Below are 24,977 nucleotides of genomic sequence, written 5' to 3' on the forward strand. Positions count from 1 at the left end.
CCTGCCCTGGCCAGCTCTCTCTTGATGCCCAGAGAGACAGAACCCTGAGAAGGGGACTGAGGCTTTTTGGATTTACCCAAAGGAAAGAAACTTTCATCTCCAGAGAGGTGGGACAGATAGGAAAATAAAATCCCTGTGATCAGGGCTCAGCAGGGCAGGACAAGGTAGGACATTTCTCCAATGGCTGTCCCATGCAGAGGCCCTTCCTTTCAGGCAGTGACAACAATAAGAACAAAAACAGCAGCAGAAACTATTGTTTCTGTGCCAGGCCCTGTGTTAGGCCCTCCACAAGAATTTCTAAGAACCCTATGTTTTACCATCGTCCCTACTCTACGGGTGGGGAAAATACCTTTGAAGAGGTTAAAGCACCTGCCCAAGCTCAAACTGATGGCAAGTGCTAAGAGCCAGCATTGCCACCATCTGACCTGCAGACCTGCTGTCACTCGGCTTGGGCCTGGGGGTAGGCACCGTCTCAGGACTCTCCTGTTCAGATTCTGCCCAGTGTGGGTGGATTCAAGGTCAACACATCACCTCTTCCCCAAACTCCTGTGGCTTTGAGAGACCAAGATATTCAGAATTGGGTCTATTTCTTAAGCTAGGTAGTGAGTTCCCAGGTATCCATTTTATTATACTTTATAATTCATAGATATGCATTATATATATTCTTTTAGTGCACAATATATTTCACAGTAGAAAAGGCCATCATGATAAAGTGGAAGGTAGAGGTGGGATTTAGGCTAAGATTCACTGTTTGAGTGAATGAATGAATGAATAAATAATATCTAATTAAAAAAAGAGGACCATCAAGGCTGGAAGTGTGGAAGTGCCCTTTCTTCAACTATCTATTTGCTAACCTGTTCGGTCCTCTATTGTCCCCTCTCTACTCCACTCACTCTCTCTCCTTCTCCATCCTTCCTTTCCTTCGTTCCTTCCATCATCCATCTATCCTTCCATTCATCCATCCAATAAATAAACATTTCCCGAGCACTGTCACTATAGCTATACCCAGGGAACAGCCCAAAATAATTAACTAGCAATCTCTGCCCTCAAGGAACTCAGTCTAGTTCAGCAATGAGGAAGCCAAGGCCCAGAAAGGGGGAGTGATTTGCCCAAGGTCACACAGCACATGAGGGAAATGAAGATGAGGGGTGAGGCCTTTCCAAGCAGAAGGGAACTCATGGCTCCAGTCTGCCTTCAAAGCGAGCCCCTCTTCCTTGCTGAAAACTGCTCCTGTCTCTCCGTGAAGGCCTGAGGAGCCTGCCTCCCGCCACTGCTGCTTTCAGTTTTGTTATTCTTTTGGAAGGGGAGGAGGGAGAAGTGGCTGCTGCTGTCCAGCTGTTATGTCGGACCACACATCCCAGGCCAGATGTGTCAGCCTCTCTGTGATGGGTGAAACGGATTCTGGGCCATGAGCCAAGGGCCAAGGAAGAGGCAGCGAGGGCTCTGTCCCAGGAGACTGGGGGAGGAGGCACACTGAAGCCTGCAGCAGGGAAGCCCATTATTGCTCTAGCTCTCAAGTTGCCTTGTAGATGATATGGTGTGTCCAGGCCGTGGGGATCAGGATCTTTGACATTCCAAGGAAGCCGATACCTTTGACATAGTTCCTTCCTCCCAGGGGCAGAGTCCTGGGCCATGTCCTGCCTCTCCCAGTTTCTTCTGAACCAGACACTCCCAGCGCTACATTTTCCCCAGTCCTGGTCCATGGTCCTGCCACTTACTCTTCCCCTGGCCTAGTCAAGGGGGTTACATGGAGTTCCAGCCAGAGCAATGCTCACGGTCTTGACTTAGCTCCACCCAAATCTTCCTCCTCCATCCTGCCCCCTGGAGTGCTGAGAATTCCAGAAGAACAGCCTGTTCTCCAGCATCTGGAGCTGGTTTCTTGAGGGAGGTTCAAGGGCAAGCCAGGTCCCAGAGAGAGATGCTCTGGGAGAGCCTCGGTACCAGGACTCTCGAGAGGTACACGGTATGGGGAGGAGGGGAGGAGACACAAAGCAGGGGGGGCCTTTATCTTCCCCTCTACTGGCACAGTGGCTGGGCCGGGCCAGACATAAACAGACCTTCCTGGGAAGTCCTGGGACCTACTGAGAGCAAAGGTCCAAGTCCTCAGAAGGGCTGGGGAGCAATATTTTGGCTTGACTATGAGAGGGCTCCGCATGGGATGTGGGATCCTCTCCAGGGGATCTGGCTCCACCCCTGAGGGTGCCCTAAAGACGGCAGTGGGCAAGGATGAAGGCAGGGCCCCTCTCATATTCAGGATCCCGAATTTTCCTTGCCTAGAGGGCAAAGCTCAAACCAGAACAACAGTGGGAGAGAACTAGCTTCTAGTTTCTTCCTCCTTGACTCCCTCTGTAGGACTCTACCCTTCAACAGAGTTAACATGTCCCCCTCCTTTCTAAGTCTCAGTTTGCTCATCTGCACAGGGAACAATGATGCCTATACATGCTCAATAAAAGGGAGCATGTATAGGCAGCCCCAGTCCTCCATGCTGAAATGCCTTCCAATAACTCCTTTGCCTCTAAGGGTAGGGGAAATTGAGGAAGGGGGCGCACAGGTCACCTTCTCTGAGAAACCTTTCATGACCTCTAGCTTGGCTCGGCCTCCCACCATGCTCTGCCCCATCTGGCGCCCCCCATGGTGTTGATCCTGTCTGTTTCGCTCTCTGTCTCTCTCGCTCGGCTGTGGGTGACCGGAGGGCCAGGTGTGTCTTCTTCATCCAGGTAACCCTGGCACCAGCACAGGTGCTCCTTCAGTGCCCGGTTGCTGAAGGAATGACGCACGTATCAAGCGAGGGAATCCCCAGCTGGTCAGGGGAAGCCGTGGGGACCTCACAACAGATTGGGTTGCAGACAGCACCCAGTGTCCCTACCACCCTCAGTGCTGGCCGGGCCAGAACTCTGAGAACTCCAGGGCCCTTTCAGGAATTGTCAGTACACCTCTTGAACTCTCAGGTCTCGTTTTACCTTTTTTTTTTTTTTTTTTAAGCAATTTCCCTCTTTCCTTATAGGAACTGCCCCAGCCTAAAGTAATTTTCTCCTCAAATACAATAAATCCTTAAATTACAGCAAAGTCTACTACAATATGACCAAAACTTGGCTTCTGTCCTATGCTCGGGCCCCATCTCAAATAGAAGCAGGTAAACCTCTTATCTCCATGTGGTTGATAAAGAAGCGACTGTCGCGATCCCGATGGTCTGCTGCGCACGGCAAGGTTTCACAATCTTTACTTGCGTGCTTTTTGTGATGGTACAGACCACCTGAAAAATATCATTTTTCGTTGATCCTACAAAAATATAATTCCACATTTTACATAATTGGAAATTTTAGAGCAGCTTATTGCACTGTGGTAGAGTTTTACTATACTGAGCACCCACCTTGTACCGTGCTAGGTTTTGGCAGCCTACAAAACTGATGTGGTCTCAGTTCCCATGTAACTTACTTTCTCATGGAGGAAATCGACAATAAACCAATAAAATAACTGCAGACTGGGTGCAGGGCTAGGAAGAAATCAAAGCACAGAAACAGAAAATAAGAGGGGGGGTCCCACTTTAGGTGGTCAGGGAGGCTTCTCTAAAGAGGTGACATTTGATCTGGGACCAGAAGGCTGAGATGGAGAGAACTGGAGGGAAAGCATTCCAGATGGTAGAAATGGCATGTGTAAAGGCCCTGAGGTAGGACTGGAAAAGGCTTAGTTTTAAATTGTGTGAGTGGGGATCCAGGAGTCCCAGAGCAATCTGAAGAAAAAACTGGGGAAGATGGAAGCCCTAGAGCCAGTGTTCTAGGGTGAGGCCTGAACCACAAGTTTGAATCACCTGTGGGTCAGCCAGCTCTAGAACGTCCAGGGCTGCAGGGGCCTGTGCCACAGTATGGGGATGGCTCAAGGCAATGACAACTCATTGGAACCATTTTCTCGCCTTCCTGAACCTCAGAGACAGTGTAGGCTGCAGGACCCTGATGGCTGGAAGCGGATGGGCTTAAGCACCCTTTTTCCTCTTCCCTCAAAAATGTGGGGTCTGGCCTGAGCCCTATTTCATTCATTCATTCATTCAACAATGGTTTTGCTAGGCAGTGGAGATATAGCAGTGGACAAGACAGACAAAGCGCCTGCCCTCGGAGAGCTTGTTCTCTCCACAGTGGGGGAAGCAAAAACAAAAACAGAACCAAACCTCTGCCCAAAACAAACTCCATGGTTTGGTGGAAGAGTAGTTATCTGGGGAGGCCCCCTTTCTGAATAGGCTCCCTGAGATGTGGGCTCCTCCCTTTGTTTTTCTTCATTAGATCTTTTCTAGTGGATTCTACTCTGAGCCCAGAGTGCCTTGGCCCTTCTGTGGTCCTCTTTCCTGTTGGTGAGAATTTAAACAGAAACACACACACACATGTCCCCTTTTAAGGGCTGTTAAAGGCCCACCCACAGGCATAGGAACACCCAAACACACATACTTCTCTAATCTCCCTAAATCTCCCAAAGGCTGGGGAGCGGTAGTAGCTCTCTGCTTCCCCAGTTAGCTCAGGAGAAGCCAGGCTGGAGGCCTGGGGAGCGGTGATCAGCCTTATCCTCTGTAGCTGGTCCCTGGTCCCCCGTCATTCCCACACCTGGCCTCCCCAGCTGCTGGGAGGTGAATGAGTGTGCTGGGCAAACATCCTTGCAGCTTCCTGCTGCTCCCCTCTGAGACAACAGAACTCTTCTCCTTCTCCTCCCCACACCCTCCCAGCTGGGGCTTCTCTGGGATCCCAAGCCAGTTCACTCCAGAGAAGCTAGTGTCATCCTCCTCCGTAGCCAGAGGAAGGCGGGAAGAGCCCTCAGACCCAGGGTCTGTAGAGACATGACCTCCGTCTCTGCCCCTTTATCCCAGTTCTCTGAGCTCAGACCCTCTCTCCTCTGTGCCAACGGGCTGAGGGATCACAGCGTGTGAAGGAAGAGGGCTCAAGGGCAGCCACATCAGGAACTGTGGGAGAGTAGGGGAGGGGCAGGGAGTAGAAGCCCACCCCTATCTGGCAGGAAGGGCAGCTGCTACTGAGGGGTGTTTCTGAGAATCACATGAACAAGATTGCAACAACATGAAGGTATCCTCAGAGAAGAAAAAAAATAAAGCACTGTAGCCACCTCTAAACACACCTGACTTGACTGTTCAGTCTCCTGTCTCTGTCCAGTGAATGCACATTTCTCACATAGTTGTATTTAGGGGGTGCATACATTTTGCTTTTTGCACAGAGCAACAGAGCACACGTTTTCGACGTGACTTTATGGCCTGTGTCTGGAATTTAAAAATTTGTTTCAGAGACAGAGTCTTGTTCTGTCACCCAGGCTGGAGTGCAGTGATGTGATCATAGCTCACTGTAACCTCAAGTTACAGTGGGCTCAAGTGATCCTCCTGCCTCAGCCTCCTTGAGTAGCTGAAACTACAGGTGCATGCCACCATGCCCAGCTAATATTTTAAAAAATTTTTTTTTGTAGAGAAAGGGTCTCACTATGTTGCCTAAGCTGGTCTCTGACTCCTAACCTCAAGCGATCCTCCCACTTCAGCCTCCCAAAATGCTGGCATTACAGGTGCGAGTCACTGCACCCAGCCTATATCTGGATTTTTAAGGATAGTGAATATCCACTCTCATTTTCCAGACTGAGAAGCGCACAGATGCCATCCCTACTTATCCTTAACCCTGGAAACATTTTCCTATCCTCATGCAGAATGAAGAGGGAGCTGGGGGTTGGGTCAGTATGGGATCCCAGCTGGAAAGGACCTTAGACAAGGAAATGGAGGCCCCAGAGAAGGAAAATAACTTGCTCAAGGTCACGTAGTGAGTGGTTCTCACTACCACCCCATCCAGTCTCTGGATTAAGCCAACTGTGCACTCTTACATGCAAGGCACTGGCCTACGTTAATATTTACATTAATTTTCTCACTAAATGTCTACAATAATGCTACGGGGAAGGTTCTAATATCCCCATTTTTCAGACGAGGAAACCAAGGCCCAGAAAAAGAAAAGTCACTTGTCTGAATTGCCCAGCTGGCTGGTGGCAGAAGCACAGCCAGAATCAAATTTCCTGATTCCTAGTGCAGGAGTTCTCTCTCCCTCCCCTTAGACACCCCTTCCTTTCCCCTGCCTCACTGGCCTTGCTGGCTGGAGGTCAGGAGCCTCTCCAGCAGGGCTTCCCCTCCCGTGTCCCGAGGCTGCATACCACTGTCTGTTCGTGCCTCCTTTCCTGCGCTGGACCAAGGCCCAGATGAGCAGCTGGGGATGCAGGGCTGAATGGAGCAGCAGGAAGAGGCTGCGGGCGGCGAGTTCATTCAGAAGAAAGCCCAACTCAGAGCTGCCTAGGGCTGAGGGAAGCTCATAGGGGGGCTCTACCACCTTTTTTGACTTTGGGCATCTGAACTTCGACAAACCCCCTTCCCTCTGACCAGCATCTTTTACCAACTCCAAGAGGGGTGTGTGGATCCCCAGATCCTTGTAGGTTTATTCATAGGATCTATGCCAGAACCATTTTTAGAAAGACTTCATCCAACCTTTCCCCATTTTACAGACAAAGAAACTAAGGCCCAGAGAAGAGAGCCAGTGGCACAGCCCAAGCTCACAGGGGAAGCAGAGCCAGGACTAGAACCCACGTCTCTCCACTGCCAGTGCAAGCCCTCTCCCTTTGTCCCCTTGGCCTGTCTGCAGAATTGTACTCCCCCTGGAATGAGGAGCCTCAGTGCAGGGTGACCAGCAGTGCTGCCTAATGGAGAACAGGGAGACTTCACACCCCATGCCTCCCTGACTCAGGCTCCTGTCCTGTGGCTTGTTTCCCCACCATCAATCTAGTGGCCTGGGACAGTTTAGGTGGAAGTCCAAGATGCTCAAGTCCTCTAAGGACTTGGCTCTTGCCTGGCCAAGTTTATCTTAGTCCCAGGAACTAGGGACCCTCAAGTGCTTGGCCACAGGGTAAGTGTGAGTGTGTGTATGTGTGTGTGTGCTACATGCGCAACTGGTGGCTCCCTGAAGAGGGGCTAGGTTCCCTAAGCAGTCCACATTTCATCTGGGCAGGCCCTTCTGAACCCAAATATTTTCTCCAGTTCTGAGCCTGTGCCCCTCCCCCATCAAGGCCTTAGGGCTGAGCCTGAGAGAGGGAGGGAGGGAAGAAGAGAAAAGCCACGTTTCCTTAGGGAGGGAAGGGAAGAGAGAGAAAAAGGAGAAACACAGGGACAGAGACAGAGACAGGAGACAGGGAGAGGGAGACGGAGAAAGTCAGTGAGACATGAGGGACAGAGAGACCGAGCAGCGACCTAGAGACATACAGATGGACAGAGGGTCTCCCTCTTCCCCAGCGATCACCCTGTGCTGCCCTGACTCCCTGAGCTTCAGGTCCCTCCCTGTGGGGTCTCGGGCCTGACTCCCTGCAGCGGCCATGGCAAGCATCCTCAAGTTTCCGGGACTGGCTCAGAACCTGGGTCTGGCTCTGACCCCCTAGGGGCGCCGGGTCTCTGGCCCTCTGAACGCTCCCCCGTGCGCCCCCCAGCGGACGTCTAGCCTCGGAGCCACCGAGGCCCTAAGGGGGCACAGGACAGGGCGCTGCCACTTTGCGCCCAATCTGGTCGTGGAACCCTAGAGTGGGTGGGGGACGGCTAGAAGACGTGGACGGGGGCATTGGTGCCGCCTGAGTGCATATCCAAGGATCGGATGGCCCCGACGCCTCCAAGTCCCCGTCCCCTAGAAGGTAGTGGCCAATGTATCCACTGATTGAGCCCCCAGGAGGGGCGCGCACTGCTCAAGCTCCGAGGCTGGGGTCTAAGGGAGATGTCGAGGAAGCTAATCGCCAAACCTCAGAGCTCTAAGCACACGTCCCTCCAGGACTGCCTGCGCCGAGCCCCCTCCCCCGCTCCTGCCCAATGATGTGTGGTCTGGTCCTTCTGGGGCCCCAGACGCGCCGCGAAGAGGGGTGCCGACGAGGGGTGCTGAGTGGTGGAGTGGGAACGCAGACCCTTCATCTTACCGCATTGTTGAGAAAATCCGACTCGTTCAGATCCCCCAAGTCCAGGAAGCTGGATCCGGGGAACAGCCTGTCGGCCGGGAAGGGTTCCAAGACGGCGTCCATCGCGGCCGGCTTTTGGGACCCCCTTGGACTGGGCTTCCCTCACTCCAGGGCGGCGGCGCGCCCAGCCCAGAGCTCCTGTCTGAGCGCTGGCAAGCGGGCGGGGGGCAGGTCCGGGGCGCAGCCCCGGGGGAGGGGCGGGCGGAGGCGGCGCGGCCCCGCGTGGGGGGCGCGGGGGGCGCGGGGGCCTTAGGGCAGCGGCGCGGAGCGGGCAGGGCTTAGGGGCCCGGGGCGCACCGTGGGCATTTAGCCGACTCCTCCTCCTGCTGCTCCTCCCGGGGCACAGCTGGCTTCCATGGGGAGCCCGGGGGTGGGGCTGAGGGCTTGAGGAGCCCCCCGGGCAGGGTGGGAGCCGGGGGCGGGGGAGCTAAGCGCTCCCCCGAGACTGGGTGGCTGCTGGCCGCTCCGCTGTCCTGAGTCTCCCACTGCACGGCTTCTGTCACTTTCCTCTCTGTGAAAGTGGGAACCCCTGGCTGGTTAGCCCAGCTGGCCAACGCGCCACGCCCCCACATCAATATTCACGATAATTTAATATTAATGAGAAGTGGGCGTGGCTCCAGGAATGGTGCCCTCCTCTTTTAAAGAGACATCTGCAACCTAGTCTTTAGCAATCTCAGTTCTCTCAACGCTCAAGGTAGGGGCTTAAAGCAAAATGGTCCTGAACAGCTAACAGTGTTCCTTGGAACACTGGCATCTTTTTTTTTTTTTTTTTTTTTTTTTTTTGAGACAGAGTCTCGCTTTGTTGCCCAGGCTAGAGTGAGTGCCGTGGCGTCAGCCTAGCTCACAGCAACCTCAAACTCCTGGGCTCAAGTGATCCTTCTGCCTCAGCCTCCCGGGTAGCTGGGACTACAGGCATGCGCCACCATGCCCGGCTAATTTTTATATATATATATCAGTTGGCCAATTAATTTCTTTCTATTTATAGTAGAGACGGGGTCTCGCTCTTGCTCAGGCTGGTTTTGAACTCCTGACCTTGAGCAATCCGCCCGCCCGCCCGCCTCGGCCTCCCAAGAGCTAGGATTACAGGCGTGAGCCACAGCGCCCGGCCAGAACACTGGCATCTTGATAAGGCTTTATCAACCACTGTCCTATAAGTTGGTGAGGAAGCTGAGTTATTCCCATTCTTCCAGCTTTATGCCTGAACCAAACCAAACCCAAAGTCAGGGAATTCCATTTCACAGCCACCTGGACAGTCTCTCCCTCAGTGGATGGGGAGATTTTCACCTGCTAACTCTCAACTGTCAGCTCGCATGTTTCTTCCTCCAGGAAGCCTTCCCTGAACTCACAGGCTGGAGCAGTTACTACCCCTATATACACTCAAAGGACATGTGTGCTTGCCTCCATTGTTGCATCTGATGTGGCATTGTCATTGTTTGTTCAAGTGCCCCACTGGGCTGTGAGACTCCTCAGGGCAAAGACTGTCCCCAGCTTCCCCCGTGTGAAAGGGCTGGGTGAACAGCAAGAGATAGGTGAGTACTCCTCTTCTTACCAATCGCCAAGTCCCCCCCATGGCTCTGAAGAGCAGGAAGGTGGAGCACAGAGGCTGTGGAGTCGGATGAGCCAAGGTGCTGGTGGTTGCACCCTCCAGTCACCAGACACTCCCAGGCCCCCTGGATCCATTACCTAACCTGCTCCTGCGTACAACTTAATCTCTTGAAAGGGCTGATAAACAATCACCGAGCACCTGAACAAATGGAGGCGGTTCAGAAAGGCGCTCCCTGGGAGGGCTGGGCTCACAGTTTCCTGCCCAGAGTCATTAATAGGATTAAATGTGTCCTCTCTGTCTGGGGCTTTTAATTAGCTCAGGAACCAAAAGGCCTTTCAGAAGTGGAGATGTCATTGCAGCTAAGACATGGATGTCATCGAAATTGCTCTCAGAGCCAGGGTGGGAGAAGGGCTCATGCTGAGGCTGAGACAGCAGTTGTTTGCTTGCCTGGGGCGGCGGGCAGGCACGTGGCTTCTCCCCATCTCATGACTCAGTTGACACAGTTCTGGCTAGTGAAGTTCTGACCCTCTGGGCTGTCACCTGACTGTTAGCTCCCTGGCCTCTTGAGAAGCTAGGATTACAGCCCATGCTCTGGGGCCAGTTCAACAGCAATGCAACTCTGAGAAGTTAAGGTGGGCCAAAGAGAAATCAGTTCTCTCTTGAAACAGTTGTCGGAAGATTTAGGGGGCTGGGACCATGGGTGTTTTCCCCAGATGCATCACATCTGACCAAATGGGGAACTTCTCAGCTGGGCACGGTGGCTCACCCCTATAATCCTAGCACTCTGGGAGGCCAAGGCGGGAGGATCACTGAAGGTCAGGAGTTCGAGACCAGCCTGAGCAAGAGTCAGACCCTGTCTCTACTAAAAATAGAAAGAAATTAATTGGCCAACTAGAAATATATAGAAAAAATTAGCCGGGTATGGTGGTGCATGCCTATAGTCCCAGCTACTTAGGAGGCTGAGGAAGAAGGATTGCTTGAGCCCATGAGTTTGAGGTTGCTGTGAGCTAGGCTGATGCCACAGCACTCTAGCCCGGGCAACAGAGTGAGACTCTGTCTCAAAAACAAAAAAACAAATGGGGAACCTTCAAACACTGAAATGTGGCTGATTCTTCTCACAACAAGGGAAGTGGTCTCTGGCTGGAAGAACAAGCCAGTCTGTCATGAGTAAACTTGTGACAGCAGGTGTCTGAAGTCCTGGCTCCTGAGCTGGAGTCCCTGAAGGCTGCCACTAGGAGCAAAAGTGCCCCTCTGCCTGAGGTTGGCTGGAAATTGTGCCTGTGTTCCTCCCAGCCTGCTCTGTAATTAGAGACACAGGTACCATTTAAGTGATTGGGGAAGATTATATAGTTTTAGATAAGTAGGATTAGAGTGTCCTCTCTTTCCTTATTCTTACCCAGGTGAACACCCCAGGAAACCACTGAAAATAATCCTGGGGAGACATTCTGGTTCCAGCACCTCCTGTGGAGTCTGAGTGGCATCTCCCAAGAGAAATCTTGGGGACAGGGGTGGCAGGGGGAGGGAGGGGGAACAGGCAGTGTGGAACCCAGCACCTAGAGGAGTATGATAACTTTCTTTCTGGAATGAAGGGGAAGCGGAGTCCAGCAGAGATGAGGACAAAGGGGAATTTATTCACACATTTTACAAGTATTACTGAACAGGTCCTAGACCAGGCACTAGAGACACAGTGGCGATTAAGAAATTACATCCCAGAGCAAATGTGGGAGCAAAGGGTGGCTGGATGACAGCATGGATAAAAATTTTAAAGAAGATAATTTCAGATCATGAGAAGGACTGTGAAGAAATCAAATAGTGTGGTGCGACCATGTGTGTAGGGAAGGTCTCTCCAGACAGGTCACGTGTGAGCTGAGAACTGAATCAAGAACTGGGGTCATGTATGGGGCAAAATCAAGGGAATAGCATCCTAGGCAGAGAGAACAGCAAGGAGAGGAGAAAGAGGAAAAGGCCTGGCTCAGAGGGGCAGGCGGGGCCGTAGGAGTGAGATGGTGAATGAGAAGTGCCAGTGCCCTACATAGACCCGGTATTTATGTTCACACTGAGGCCGAGGCTCTGTTCCATGCAAGTCCTGGAAAGAATCGGGCCCACCTGAAGCCTTCTGTAGGGTGTGGACTGCAGCACATCCCTTATGTCTATTAAAGATTTTCCAGGACAGGGAATGAGGTGGCTCACTGGGTCTGAAGTCTAGGTTTTGACCCAATGTGGAGAGTTTGCTCCATCCCTGCCTGCCTATGGACCTGGTCCCACAGCCCAGCCCGTCTCAGGCCCCTTCTGCACATCTGAAGGAGTCAGGGGGCAGAGGCCAAGGTCGGTTCTGCAGACACCACCTCTACAGCCCCGAATATTCCAGATCAAGAAAAGCACAGACCGCATCACCTCCTGTTATGAGCTCAGCAATACCCGCTTGCTGCTCCCCAGCAGCTGTTCCAGCTGAGAAGCAAAAGCTTCATGCATAATGACATCCCAACACGGTCAGTGACAGTGACGCACAGGAAGAAAAGGACAGAGATAAGCTTCTTGTCTGTCCTAGACACTGAAGATCAGGTGGAGAGGGAGTCTCCTGCCAGGCCGGGCTGAGCTGTGAGCAGGAATGGGGGTGTATGTGTATAGGGGTGGAGGGCTGGCTGGGGACTGCCACATTTTGACACCCCTGGAGAGTCACTTCCCTTCTCTGAGTCTCAGTTTCCACAGCTATAAGATGGGGGAGGTGTTGATGCCCTCGAGGGTCTCATCCTCTCCAGGGATCTTCCAAATGTGCCTTTTCCAGGACAGGGCCTGGGGAGCAGGGGCTACCCCCTCGGGCACTCTGATTTTCCAGGCTCCTGCCCCGTGAACCTCCAGGGGGGTACAAGGCGGGTGTTTACACGCGGCAGGCAGGCCCTGGGTGGTGGTAAGAAGGTCACCCAAAGTAAACCTGCCTTGTTTGCCTGGATCATAAAGGGAAAAACGCCTTGGCACACTCTAAAGGAACTTCTGAGAAATGAAAACATATTCATCCTGGAGATTAGGCTGACTTCCGGGGCGCAGACAGGGGGGGCCCTTTGTTCTTTGGGGCTCCCTAAAATGGGCTATATAGCTGCTCTCCCTGTGCCCCCCAGTGGAGCTGGACACGGAGCCCCTGGGGTGGCACCCTGCTAGGAGGGTGGGGGTGGGCTCAGCGCTCTCCTCTCCACCCCTTTGGCCTGTGGTCCCTTCCCCACTCCACCCTGAACCATAAAAATACCTGACATTTATTGAGTACTTGTTCTGTGCCAGGTGCTAAATACTTATATTATCTCGTTTAATTCTTGGAACAAGCTTGTGAAATAAGTATCATATTTCACTGATTCTGAGATGCATATTTCTTTGCACATTTGAACACCTCTGAAGTCAGAGAGTGAGTTACAAACGGTGGCATGTCACAGCTTAATGGACAGTGTTCTTTGTCCATTAGTGTATGTAAAATAATGGTGCATCATATAACTGATGACATCTTAGATTCGATGAAATATGATATTATTATCCCCAACCTACAGATGAGAAAACCAAGGCTCAGAGAGTTTATATGATGTGCCTTTCCTTCATTTTACAGAAAAGCAAGGCCTGGGGCCATCGGGGGCCTATCTTAGGCCACCCAGACTCAGGAGGCAGAGATGGGACTGAAACCTGGGTCTCGAGCCCCTGCACCCAGGGCCCTTTCCACTCACCCCAGATGAACTGAGTTTGCTCACTGGGGAGAGGCAGGAGCTGCGGGGAGGGCCTTCCTTCCAGGCCCTTCCTCAGCAGTGAGTGAATCACCAGCCACCCTTACTTGGAGAAAGGCCTTCAAGATAGATTTTTTTTCTTCTTTAAATTCTCCGAAGACTGAAGTTCCTTAAGGACTAAGAAAACACTTGCCTCCCTTCCAGCTCCTTTTCTTGGTAATTATTTTAGCTTCTTTTTCCCTGAATTTCTGCTCTATGGTCCCATCTCTGGACAGGAGACAGGCCCGCCCCTTGGCAGTCTGTCCGCTTGCCAGCTGGGGAACAGCTCCACCCGCTTCCTGCTCCGCTTCCTCCTGCTCCCAGCTCACCCTTCTCCCTCCGGCCTCAGTCACCTGCACCAGCTCTGCTTCTAGATGTCTTCATAACCCGGGCTGCCTGGCTCCCTCCCACAAAGACAAACACTCAGGCGTACTGTATTCCATCCTCCTTCCTCTGTCCGTCTCAAGTAAAAGAAAAATCAACAAAGCCAGTTGTTTCTCCAGGGTTGGTGAGCCTCACATTGTCAGAGACACTCCCCTGCAAATCCTGCCCCACCTAGGCTGGCAGAGCTAGAACTGTGGGGCTGAGAGGAAGGGCAGGGGCATGGAAAGTTGGAGGCCTGTCTCTGCCTATGATTTACTGGCCAAGTCCCTGTCCCCACCCTCTCACCTCTAGCTCCCCATCCCTCCCCTGTGCCTTGGTTTCTCCAACCTCCAAGGCTGGAGGGGCTGAAGTGGCTTGTCACCAGGAAGCAGTGAAGCAGCATGGTCATTTAAATCAAAGGCTTTGCTAAAAGGCACCCCGTCACAATTCAGTTCCATGGGGACTCATAACAGTCAAGGTTAAGCCAGGGACTTAGATACGTCCCTGTAAAATGAGGGTTTTAGACAGGTGGTCTCTGAAATTCCATTCTACCAGCTCTGAAATGCTATGATTCTGTCTTCCTCTGCCCAGAAATCAAATGTGGTCCTTGCATGTGAGGATCCCAGGTGTCCCCCAAGCAGTGATCGGCCAGGGCCTGGGTGTGCAGCCCATGGCGGTACAGCCGTGTGCACATGCCCACCCAGGAGGATGACCCCATGTCTGGAGGTGTGGATCAAAGTGTGTGGGGCTTCCGCCATTTGTGCACGTGCACACGCCTGTGGAGGAGAAAGCGCCAGCTCACACCTAGGGGTGGGCCCGCCTCTGTGTCCGTCCCTGCCAGAGAGTGTGGCTGCAAATCTGGTTTCCATCTTCTCCCAATAGGCAGCAGGGCTGGGGGGGACTGAGCGGAATATTAATTGTGCTTTTGCACGTGGCCAAGCTCCATGAATGTGGTGGTCGGAGGGAGCAGCCTGGAGCTATGTGGGGAATGAGGGAGAAGCCACAGGAGCAGGCTGCCCTGGGGTTTGCAGCCCTGCTGGGGAGGAGGCAGTGCCCTGGTCCCCAAAAGAGTGGCTGGCAGGGGGAGGGCGAGAGCTTCTGAGCCCAGAGATCTGGGGAAAGCAGGGAAGGCACAAGCTAGGTTTGGGGGCCTTCCCAGGGTTGCCAAACCCAGAGTCTGGCACATAGCAGGTTATTCAGTAAGTGTTTGCTGAGTGACTGGAGAGCTGAGTATCCCATGCCTGTAAGATCTCGCAGTGCCCCTTCGCTGGGAGTAGACAGAATAGGAGGAAGGAAGGAAATGGGCACATTTTAAGCACCTACCATATGCCATCCAGCCTGAGGGGCACAGTCAAGCATTTTGTTCCAAACTCACAAAGACCCTTGGAGATAGTATGATCCCCATCTGGGGAGGGGCCCACTGCATACACATGCCCCTCACCCCAACTTGCCCCTTTAGGAAGAGTCTTTACTCTGATGTCAGGGCCCAGAAAGGCTGGCTGCTTCTGAGCAGTGGGCCTATTTTTATGAATAATTTAATAGACACTCTGGATTTTGTAGCTTGTTGCATTCCTTTTTTTCTTGGGCTGCGAGGAAGCTCAGAAATGAGTTTGCTGAGGTCTGCCTCTTAAAACAGAATCTCATGGAGGTGCATTTCACAAATTAACTGCATCTTGCCTTCATCTTATGTTTGTATTCCCTTTTCTCCATGTCCTTTTTCCTATTAAAAACCATCCAATTCCATTGTCTGTAGGGTTTTTTTAAATGCCTGTAGAAGCAAGACAGAGATGCACATATAGTTTTACTGTCATGGGTGAAGAAAGTGAGGCGCAGAGAGGTTATTTGTGCAAGGTCACACAGCTATTAAGCAGAGGGTTGGAAATTTGATCTTGCCTCTGTGTGACTTCATCTTTCTGCGGGGTCAAAGTCTGGGATTGGACAAATTGCATAGTAATCAGGGGCTTTCTGGAGAGTTGGGAGGAGCCTGGGGACTTTGCAGACTCAGCCTTTATCCCCCACTGGCCCTCTCCCCGGCTCCTCCCTTCGAGGAAGAGGTCCAGGTGGGTGTCACCATCCCTGGTCCTGCACAGAGTGGGTCCCCTGGGCACCCTCCATCCTCAGAGACCAGCTGCGGCCTCTGGGGCTGAGCAGAACAAACAGAAAACCAGCAACCTCGGCCTTGGCAATGACTGGTTAAAGCAAATATATATTCCAGATGCTCCGAGGAACATTTCTCGAGTCTCCAGATCTGAAGGGTGGACCAATTCTCTGGAGAAAAAGGAATGGATATGGGCCCAGAGGAGCTATATTTTTTCTCAGCTCTCTGGCAAGCAAGTGCCAAGTGTCCAAGGATCAGGGTGGGGTGCCCCAGTGCTGTGTATTCCAACCCAGTCCCCCGACGTTCCCCTTCAGACCTGCCCGCCAGGGTTCTCCCTCCTCTGCGGTGAAGGCTTAGGGTTTCCAGGGGAGGCCCTGCACGTACCCATCAGTGAGTTCATGTCTTATAGGAGCTGGCATCACCCAGGTGCTCCACAAACCTGGGGACCCTGGGGAAGACAAATAATGAGTCTAACCTAGAGTAGAAGGTAGCGCTGTTCTCAGGGCTGCAGCTGGAGGTGCCTCAGAGAATGACCATCTCTGACAACCCAGGGGAGACTGGTGGAGAGACACAGAGACACAGGCCCCATGACTCAAGACTTTGATCCTTGGGGCCGGACGTGGTGGTTCACGCCTGTAATCCTAGCACTCTGGAAGGCCAAGGCAGGAGGATTTTTTGAGCTCAGGAGTTCGAGATCAGCCTGAGAAAGAATAAGACCCCATCTCTATTAAAAATTGAGTATTAGCTGGTGTCGTGGCAGGTACCTGTAGTCCTAGCTACTGGGGAGGCTGAGGCAAGAGGATTGCTTGAGCCCAGGAGTTCAAGGTTGCAGTGAGCTATAATGGCACCACTGCACTCTAGCTGGGGTGACAGAGAGAGCTTCCATCTCCAAAAGAAAAGATAAGCTCCTGTGGTCTTCAATGTGGGACACCTCCAGACACCAGCATGCATGGCCTGCAGAAGACGTCATCATAGAAATGTAATGATTTTCACAAGCTGCCACTTACTGTGTCCCCATTGCTTTTCAGTGCTCTGCCAATTTGCAGTGCATACCTCAATCTTCTGAATCAATAAAGAGCTCTTATAAATCAATAAGACAAAGAATAGCCATCCAATGAAAATATTGGCAAAGAATATGAACAGTAAGTCTGGTACAATATAGCATTTATCATGTCCCAGAATCTGTACTAAGCACTTCCTGCGAGTTTTCTCATTTACACCTTTATATAACCGTTGGAGGCAGGTACCCTGATTTCCTGAAGCTCAGAGAGGTGGAGTAACTTGCCCAAAGTCACACAGAGGACTTGGTCTGACTTCATAGTCTATGGTCTTTGCTCTTGAGGCCTGAGTTGAGATGGCAGCACCATTTGCTGGAACCCAGGGTCTTAGGAAAACCTGGCAGGAACAAGGAAAGGCAAATGACAGAGGGGCAGCTGGCAGAGGTAGAATCATATCTACTAGCAACTTGGGAAGAATTCCAGAGCCCTCAGTCCCAGGTAGAATTTTCTTTGGGTTCTTTTTGTGTTTATAAATTTGTTGAATATATAATGCATTTATACGACTCAAAAAAGGAATAGGACAAAAAGCAATCCTCCCATCTCTGCATCCTATATACTAACCACTAAGTTCCCACCCTTTAACCAACATAGAATTAATTTTATTACTTTCTTGGGCATCCTTATGTGGTGTGTGTGTGTGTGTGTGTGTGTATGTATGTGTGTGTGTATGTGTGTGTTTATGCATGCATGCATACATATATGCATATAGATATTTCTCTGGTTATTTATTTATTTTTTTAGACAGAGTCTCACTGTGTTGCCCGGGCTAGAGTGCAACGGTGTCAGCCTAACTTACAGCAACCTCAAATTCCTGGGCTCAAGTCATCCTCCTGCCTCAGCTTTCCAAGTAGCTGGGACTACAGGCATGCACCACCATGCCCAGCTAATTTTTTTCTATATGTTTTTAGTTGACCAATTTATATCTTTCTATTTTTAGTAGAGACAGGGTCTCACTCTTGCTCAGGCTGGTTTTGAACTCCTGACCTTGAGCAATCCTCCTGCCTCAGCCTCCCAGAGTGCTAAGATTGCAGGTGTGAGCCGCCACGCCCTGCCAATATTTCTCTGGTTATTTTTCACTGAAAAAGAGGTTATTATACACACTCTTTTGCATCTTTTTTTCCACTTAATCTGTTTTGGAGATCTTCCTTTATTTGTACCTAGAGAACTTCCTCATTCTTTTTTTTAAATAGGTGCGTAGCCATCCATTGTATGAATGTACCATAATTTATTTACCTGTCCTCAAATGATGGCCACTTGGATTGTTTCTAGTTTGTTTGTTTTTTGTTGTTGTTGTTGTTTTTTAGTTGTTTGGCTAATTTCTTTCTATTTATAGTAGAGACAGAGTCTCGCTCTTGCTCAGTCTGGTCTCGAACTCCTGAGCTTAAGCAATCCTCCCGCCTCAGCCTCCCAGAGTGCTAGGATTACAGGCGTGAGCCACCACGCCTGGCTTGTTTCTAGTTTTTTAGTGTAACAAACAATGCTGCAATGATAGAGTTTTTCAAACACTATGTATCTGTAAGATAAATTCTCAGAAGTGGGATTAAGGGAGAAAGAGAATGTCCATTTGTAACACTGATAGATATTCACAAATATCTTGTACTAATTTATACTCCTGCCAGCAATATATGACATTGCTGGTTTCTCTACAGTCTCTCAAACTGAGGGTATTATCAAACTTTTGAATTTTTCTAATCTCATAGATAAGATAATAAATTGTTTCCAGTGTTTTGTTTTATTTTGTTTTGTTTTTTGACAAGGTCTTGCTTTGTTGTCTGGGCTAGATTGCAGGTGGGTCGTCATAGTTCACAGCAACTTCAAACTCCTGGGTTCAAGCAATCCTCCTGCCTCAGCCTCCTGAATAGCTGGGACTGCAGGTACACACTACACCTGGCTGATTTTTCTTTTTCTTTTTCTTTTTTTTTCCCGTAGAGACAGGGTAGAGACTATTTTGCAAAGACTGGTGTCAAATTTCTGGGCTCAAGTGACCTTCCTGCCTAGCCTCCCAAAGTGCTAGGATAACAGGCATGAGCCACCACTCCTGGTCTCCAGTGTATTTTTAATTTGCATTTTCTTGAGTAGGATTGAACATATTTTTTTTAAAATTTCAGAATATTACAGAGGTATACATGTTTAGGTTATATATATTGTCTTTGCACCGCCCAGTCAGAGCTACAGTATGCCCAAGATTTAGCATCTTTGTAGATGTCCTAGAACAATTTATGTTTCCCTTTCTGGAGACTCTACTCCTATTCTTTGACCTTCTTAAAATTGTTGGTCTTGTCTTATTGATTTCTGGAAGCCTTTCATATGTTAGGGAGCTTGTGATGTGATTTGCAAGGGCAGTGGGATCACATTTTGCATCCCCTCTGGGAAAGTCTATAGAAGTAGATTTTTCCACACTCCTCCAACTCTCTCAACCAAGCCCAACCATCTATTCAAAGAGCACTTATTGAGTACCTCTTGTGTACCAGGCTCATTGCTGAGGCACCTGAGACTGGAGGTCTCAGGCTGCTTGTGGTCCAGTGGGGGGCCCAGATCTGTAATCACACAGGTTGTGGTCCAGTGTGAGATGAACTGTAGCTCAGGGATTTGTGACAAATGCTTCAGGAGCACTGGGAGGAAGCAATAGCCTCTGCCTGCAATGGCTCTGACTTCTGTCTCCACCTGGGGCCGGCTTTGTCAGCCTCCACTCTCCCTGTGGGTTCAGCCCTCAGGCCCTGATTGCAAAGGAACTCTGCTCCGGGAAGATAGCTCCCACGGGACATGTTTCCAGCTCACTTACCGCATGCTAAGCCTCCAGGTGCCCGTCTTGTCTACTCTTCCTTCCTCCCTGCGGCTTCCTTCCCCTGCCCTGCACCGGTTCCCATCATCTGATTCTACCTTGTCTTGTACCGCTTGCCACCTGTTTCTAGTGCGCATTCCTTCCCTGCTCAGAGGACTGTGGCAGGAAGGGAGACTTTCCTTTGGGTCCCCTCCCCTTGGTGCTTGGCAGCTGGTGACACTCAGCAAGGGCTTGCTGGATGATTGACTGGCTGATGTTAAGGAAGTCTGAAACCATGGCTCGCCTGAATTGGGGTGTGTGTGGCGCAGGTGAGACTGGCACAGCTCAGACATGGGCATGTACACAGTATGCCAAGCTGAAACCCTGGCATCCGGGCCCAACCAGGAAAGGGTTAAGCTTGCTGGAGTTTTGTATATGAAATGGCACTAGAAAAAAAAATGTACAGACTAGCAATTGAGCCCTGTCTCATCCTGGTTCAAATGACATTGTCTGAGCTTCCCCAGCCTCGCCTCCTGCACTAATTACAGACCTTCCCTGGGGAGGAAGACTGGGGCCAGGAGGTCCTCATTACAGGCTCCCTTGCTGGAGGGAGCAAACCCCAATGACCAAACCCTATGACCAAACAAACTCTGGAAGAGAGGCCCAGGCCTTCCTCTCTTGAGCCTCCCTGATGCTGCCTGGCTGGGAAAGGGTTAAGAAGCAAGCATGGGCAGGAGGGATTGGCCAACATTTAATAAGAAGGAGCCCAGACCCATGCAAAGGTGCCCTGCCAGGCCCCCCGGCCCAGGCCTGGGTCCCCTTCTCTCCTCTTACCCCCCAAGATGGCCACTGCCAGGGCTGTGTCCGGGCCTCCCCACTGTGGTCGCCTGCCGGCTGCCTCTCCCTGTGGCCTGTGGAGACTGAGCCTTCTTTAATCTTCCATTTATCTTGAGGCCTCACCCCTCCAAGACTGGCTTTGATGTGGGGCCTGTTCCGGGGGTGAAATCACGGGTTTCTGAGGCCTGGTCTGGGCTCTGCCCACTGCCCCCAGCCCGTGCGGGGCCTGGAGGTCTCCTAACCGGCAGGGCCAGACCCAGAGGGTGACCTTGGCAGACAGGACAAAAAATGAAGCAAAGTGAAGCAGAGGGCTCAGGAGTAAGAGCTTGGTTATCACAAATTATTTTCACACCTGTCCCCCCAGTAAGACGATGAGCACCAAAGTAACAACAACAATATCAACAATGACAATAATAATAGCAGCTGCCATTATTATGTGCCAATTAAGCTCCAGGCACCAGACTAAGCATCTTCTATTTATAACATCATCTAATTGCCTTGAAGAAAAGTACAGTTGAGAGTGGCAGGGCCACCATTTTGGACACTGTGGTCAGGGATGGCCTCTATGAGGGGACAGATACCTGAGAGGTGGGAGGGAGTCAGCCATGTGTCCCTCTGGAGAAAGTGCATCCAGGACAGAGAAGAGAAGGACAAGGTCAGACTGAGGGTGGCAATACCTGTCTTGCTCCAGGCATGGCCAGGGCCGGTGCGGCTGAGGGTGAGATGAGGTGTAGACAGGGACAGGAAATGCACTGGATATGGGAGCAGCATGTGGGTCACATGTGGCCCTGCTAAGGAGTTTGGATTTTACTCCGAGCTGATGGGGGTATGGAGGGTTTAAGCGTGAGACTGACTGGATCTAGGTCATGCTTTGAAACTGAGACTCAGCATGTAAGGTGCAGAAGTTAGCAACCAGCTTAGGCTCACAGGGTTAGTCAGTGGGGAAGTTGAGATTTAAGCACAGGTTCTGTCTGACTTGAGAAACTGTGCATTTGCCATTATGCAGTTGGCTTTCTTTTTTTTTTTTTTTTTTTGGAGACAGAGTCTCGCTTTGTTGCCCAGGCTAGAGTGAGTACCATGGCGTTAGCCTAGCTCACAGCAACCTCAAACTCCTGGGCTCAAGCAATCCTTCTGCCTCAGCCTCCTGAGTAGCTGGGACTATGGGCATGCACCACCATGCCCGGATAATTTTATCTATATACATTAGTTGGCCAATTACTTTCTTTCTATTTATGGTAGAGACAGGGTCTCGCTCTTGCTCAGGCTGGTTTCGAACTCCTGACCTCAAGCAATCCACCCGCCTCGGCTTCCCAGAGTGCTAGGATTACAGGCGTGAGCCACCGCGCCCGGCCCAGTTGGCTTTCTGGAGGGACAGGCAGGGACCATGTCCCATTCGCCTTGGTATCCCCCGTGCCCAGCGGGGGGCCTGGCACAGACTGCAGCCCCAGCAGATGCCTGGGGAGTGATGGATTCAGTGCTGGCACTTCCAGTGACCATACAGTGGGGTTGAGCAAGTCATTTAGATCTCTCCGAGTCTTAGTCTGTTCATCTGAAAAGCCGGGAGAAAACAGTATCTGTTTCGTGTTTAGGGCCCTGCCTGGTGAGGATGAAAGAGTCTGTGCATGTGAAATGTCAGAAAAATGCTCTGCTCTCTGATTTCATCAGTGCCTACTCCCATGTGGGGCTCTTAACATGACCACTTGCAAGGTCAGACATGTCCTTGTGACCGCCCGCCCTATCCCATGGGGAAAGGCACACTCATGTCGTCTGTCTTGTGTATGTATGTGTGTCTCTTCATCTACATTGACAGCACCTCGTCTGCAGCTGTCTTGGCCTCCTGGCCTTTAGGAACTTTACCTCTAGCCATTGGGGACAGAGAATGGAGACAGAGAAACAGTCCACTCAGGCTGTTATAAAAACTACCATGTGATGGACACCCCAATTACCCTGATTCGATTAATTCACATTATATGCCTATATCAAAACATCACATGGGCCCTATAAAGATATACAACTATTACATACCGATAATAATTAAAGATTTAAAAAATGAAAAAAAAGGCAGGGCACGGTGGCTCACGTCTGTAATCCTAGCACTCTGGGAGGCCGAGGCGGGAGAGCTCGAAACCAGCCTGAGCAAGAGCGAGACCCCGTCTCTACTATAAATAGAAAGAAATGAATTGGCCAACTAATATATATAGAGAAAATTAGCCGGGCATGGTGGCGCATGCCTGTAGTCCCAGCTATTTGGGAGGCTGAGGCAGAAGAATCACTTTAGCCCAGGAGTTTGAGGTTGCTGTGAGCTAGGCTGATGCCATGGCACTCTCTAGCCAGGGCAACAAAGCGAGACTCTGTCACAAAACAAAACAAAACAAAACAAATCATGAACTGGGTGGCTTATAAACAACAGAAACAATTTATTTCTCACTGTTCTGGAGGCTGGAAGCCCAAGGTCAAGGTGCTAGCAGCAAGGTTTCTGGTCCGTATGGTGGTCTTTTCATCATGTCCTCACATGGTGGAAGGGGCAAGGGGTCTCTCACAGGTCTTGTTTATGAGGTCACTAATGCCTTTCGTGAGGGTGCCCCTCCCATGACCTAGTCACCTCACAAAGGCACTGCCTCTTAACACTGTCACCTTGGGAGTGAGGATCTCAACATAGGAATTTGCAGGGAGAGACACAAACATTCAGACCATAGCCAGTGGCTTCCCCCTCACCCCCACCCAGATTAAAGGTCCCTGGAATTCCCATAGCTCCTTCTACTCCTCTTCTAGCTCAGAGTGAAAGATAGGGCACTGTCTGTGTACCTGTCATTCCATCCCACCTGGCTGTGGGCTCCTGAGGCCCAGGACTGCTCCTTGTTCTTTGTGCCCCAGAGAGCAACACAGTGTCTGGTGTGTGACTGGTGCTTACTTAGTAAGTGATTGATGGATAATGAATGGTACATAGTCACTCGAGTTAGAGTGGCTGGAGTTATGGGGCTTCCGGGCTCTCCTTTTGCTCAGTTTCTGGGGATACAGAAATTCGAGTTGGTGCTCCCTTCAAGAAGCCGAAAGGGGTCACAGGCATGGATAACAATAGTTGCAATGTAAAGCGGTAAATGTCTTTATGGAAAGTACCAAAGTGGTGCAGAGGAGGGAGCGGTCTGCTCTGCATGTGGGGGCAGGACAGGAAGGTTTAACAGTATAGGGGATTTCACAGTACAGGAAGTTCTTTTTTTTCTTTCTTTTCTTTTTTCTTTCTTTTTTTTTTTTTTTTGAGACAGAGTCTCACTCTGTTGCCTCGGCTAGAGTGCCGTGGCGTCAGCCTAGCTCACAGCAACCTCAAACTCCTGGGCTCAAGCAATCCTCCTGCCTCAGCCTCCCGAGTAGCTAGGACTACCAGCATGTGCCACCATGCCTGTATAATTTTTTCTATATATTTTTAGTTGGCCAATTAATTTCTTTCTATTTTCAGTAGAGACAAGGTCTTGCTCTTAGGCTCAGGCTGGTTTTGAACTCCTGACCTTGAGCAGTCTGCCCACCTTGGGCCTCCCAGAGTGCTAGGATTACAGGTGTGAGCCACCGCACCTGGCCTATAGGAGGTTCCTGATGTGGTCTTGAGGGATGAGCAGGTGTTTCCTAGGTGAACAGAAGAGAACGGGCATTCAGGGTAAAGGGAAGAGCAAGGCACAAATCCTGGAGGCACGGCAGAGCTTGGCACCGTGGGGACACTGCTAACAGTTGGGTATGGCTGTAACTTATCAGGGCCAGGAGGGTGTGGTGAGATGCAGGGTGGAGAGGGTAGCCAAGGGCTAGATAGTCAGGACCTTGTTGGCCACTCTAGGAAATTCTAAAAGGTACCCTGAAGGCAAATAGGAGCCATGATGGATTTTAAGGAGGAAAGTCACATGATCAGGATTGCGGTTTACATAAACCACTCTGCTGTGGCGTGGCCATAGATTGGAGGTGAGCAAGTCTCTAATCAGCCAGTGAGTTTTGAAGCTGTTGCTGCTCTCCAGGCAGGATATGATGAGGCCTGAGCAAAAGTTAGCAATGGTGAACAGTTATCCAGCGCTTACCGTGTGCCAGCCAGGCTCTGTGTTGAACATGCAAATATGATTGCATTTCATCCGCATAGCAACCCTGTGAGTAGGTGCCATTATTTTATCACCCCTGCATTATAGATGGGAGAATGGGGGCTCAGCTATGTAGGTAGCAAGTGGCAGAAGGAGGCCTTAAATCCATCCGCCCTGACTTCAGCACCCACTGGCCTAACCACTGTAATGTTCTGCTAGGTAACGAAGGCAGTGGGTGGAGACAAGGTTGGTGTGCAGAGCAGGTTAGGAGGTGGGCACACCAGGACACCCCGATGCTGGAGTGAGGGGGAGGGGAAACCAACAACTTCTCCTCAGCCAGTGGGATCAACAGTGAACGCAGGCAAACCAGTAGGTTTTATGGCCCCGGTACCTGGATGTCTAGGATCCTGGGACAGTGACCAAGGCAAGGAAGATGATTCCTGTGTATCATTATTACTGTGACCATGGGCCTCCCCATGGGGCGATGACACAGGCCAGGCTCTATCAGAAGTCTC

At 51.0% G+C, this 24,977-nt stretch overlaps 1 protein-coding gene across 2 annotated transcripts in view; it reads right to left on the reverse strand.

The window, feature by feature from the left end:
* The window catches only part of CREB3L1 (cAMP responsive element binding protein 3 like 1), a 36,766-nt gene extending 28,226 nt beyond the window's left edge, over window positions 1-8,540 (reverse strand). Inside the window, exon 1 of one of the 2 annotated variants that reach the window (XM_012790004.3) lies at window positions 7,966-8,540. In XM_012790004.3, the coding sequence (XP_012645458.2) occupies window positions 7,966-8,067 (102 nt within the window). In that variant the 5' untranslated portion in view covers window positions 8,068-8,540. The remainder of the gene's footprint in view (window positions 1-7,965) is intronic. The other variant, XM_012790009.3, reaches the window with a different exon arrangement.
* Between the last annotated feature and the right edge of the window lie 16,437 nt (window positions 8,541-24,977).

Source organism: Microcebus murinus, chromosome 4 (assembly GCF_040939455.1).
Source record: "Microcebus murinus isolate Inina chromosome 4, M.murinus_Inina_mat1.0, whole genome shotgun sequence".
Classification (NCBI taxonomy): domain Eukaryota; kingdom Metazoa; phylum Chordata; class Mammalia; order Primates; family Cheirogaleidae; genus Microcebus; species Microcebus murinus.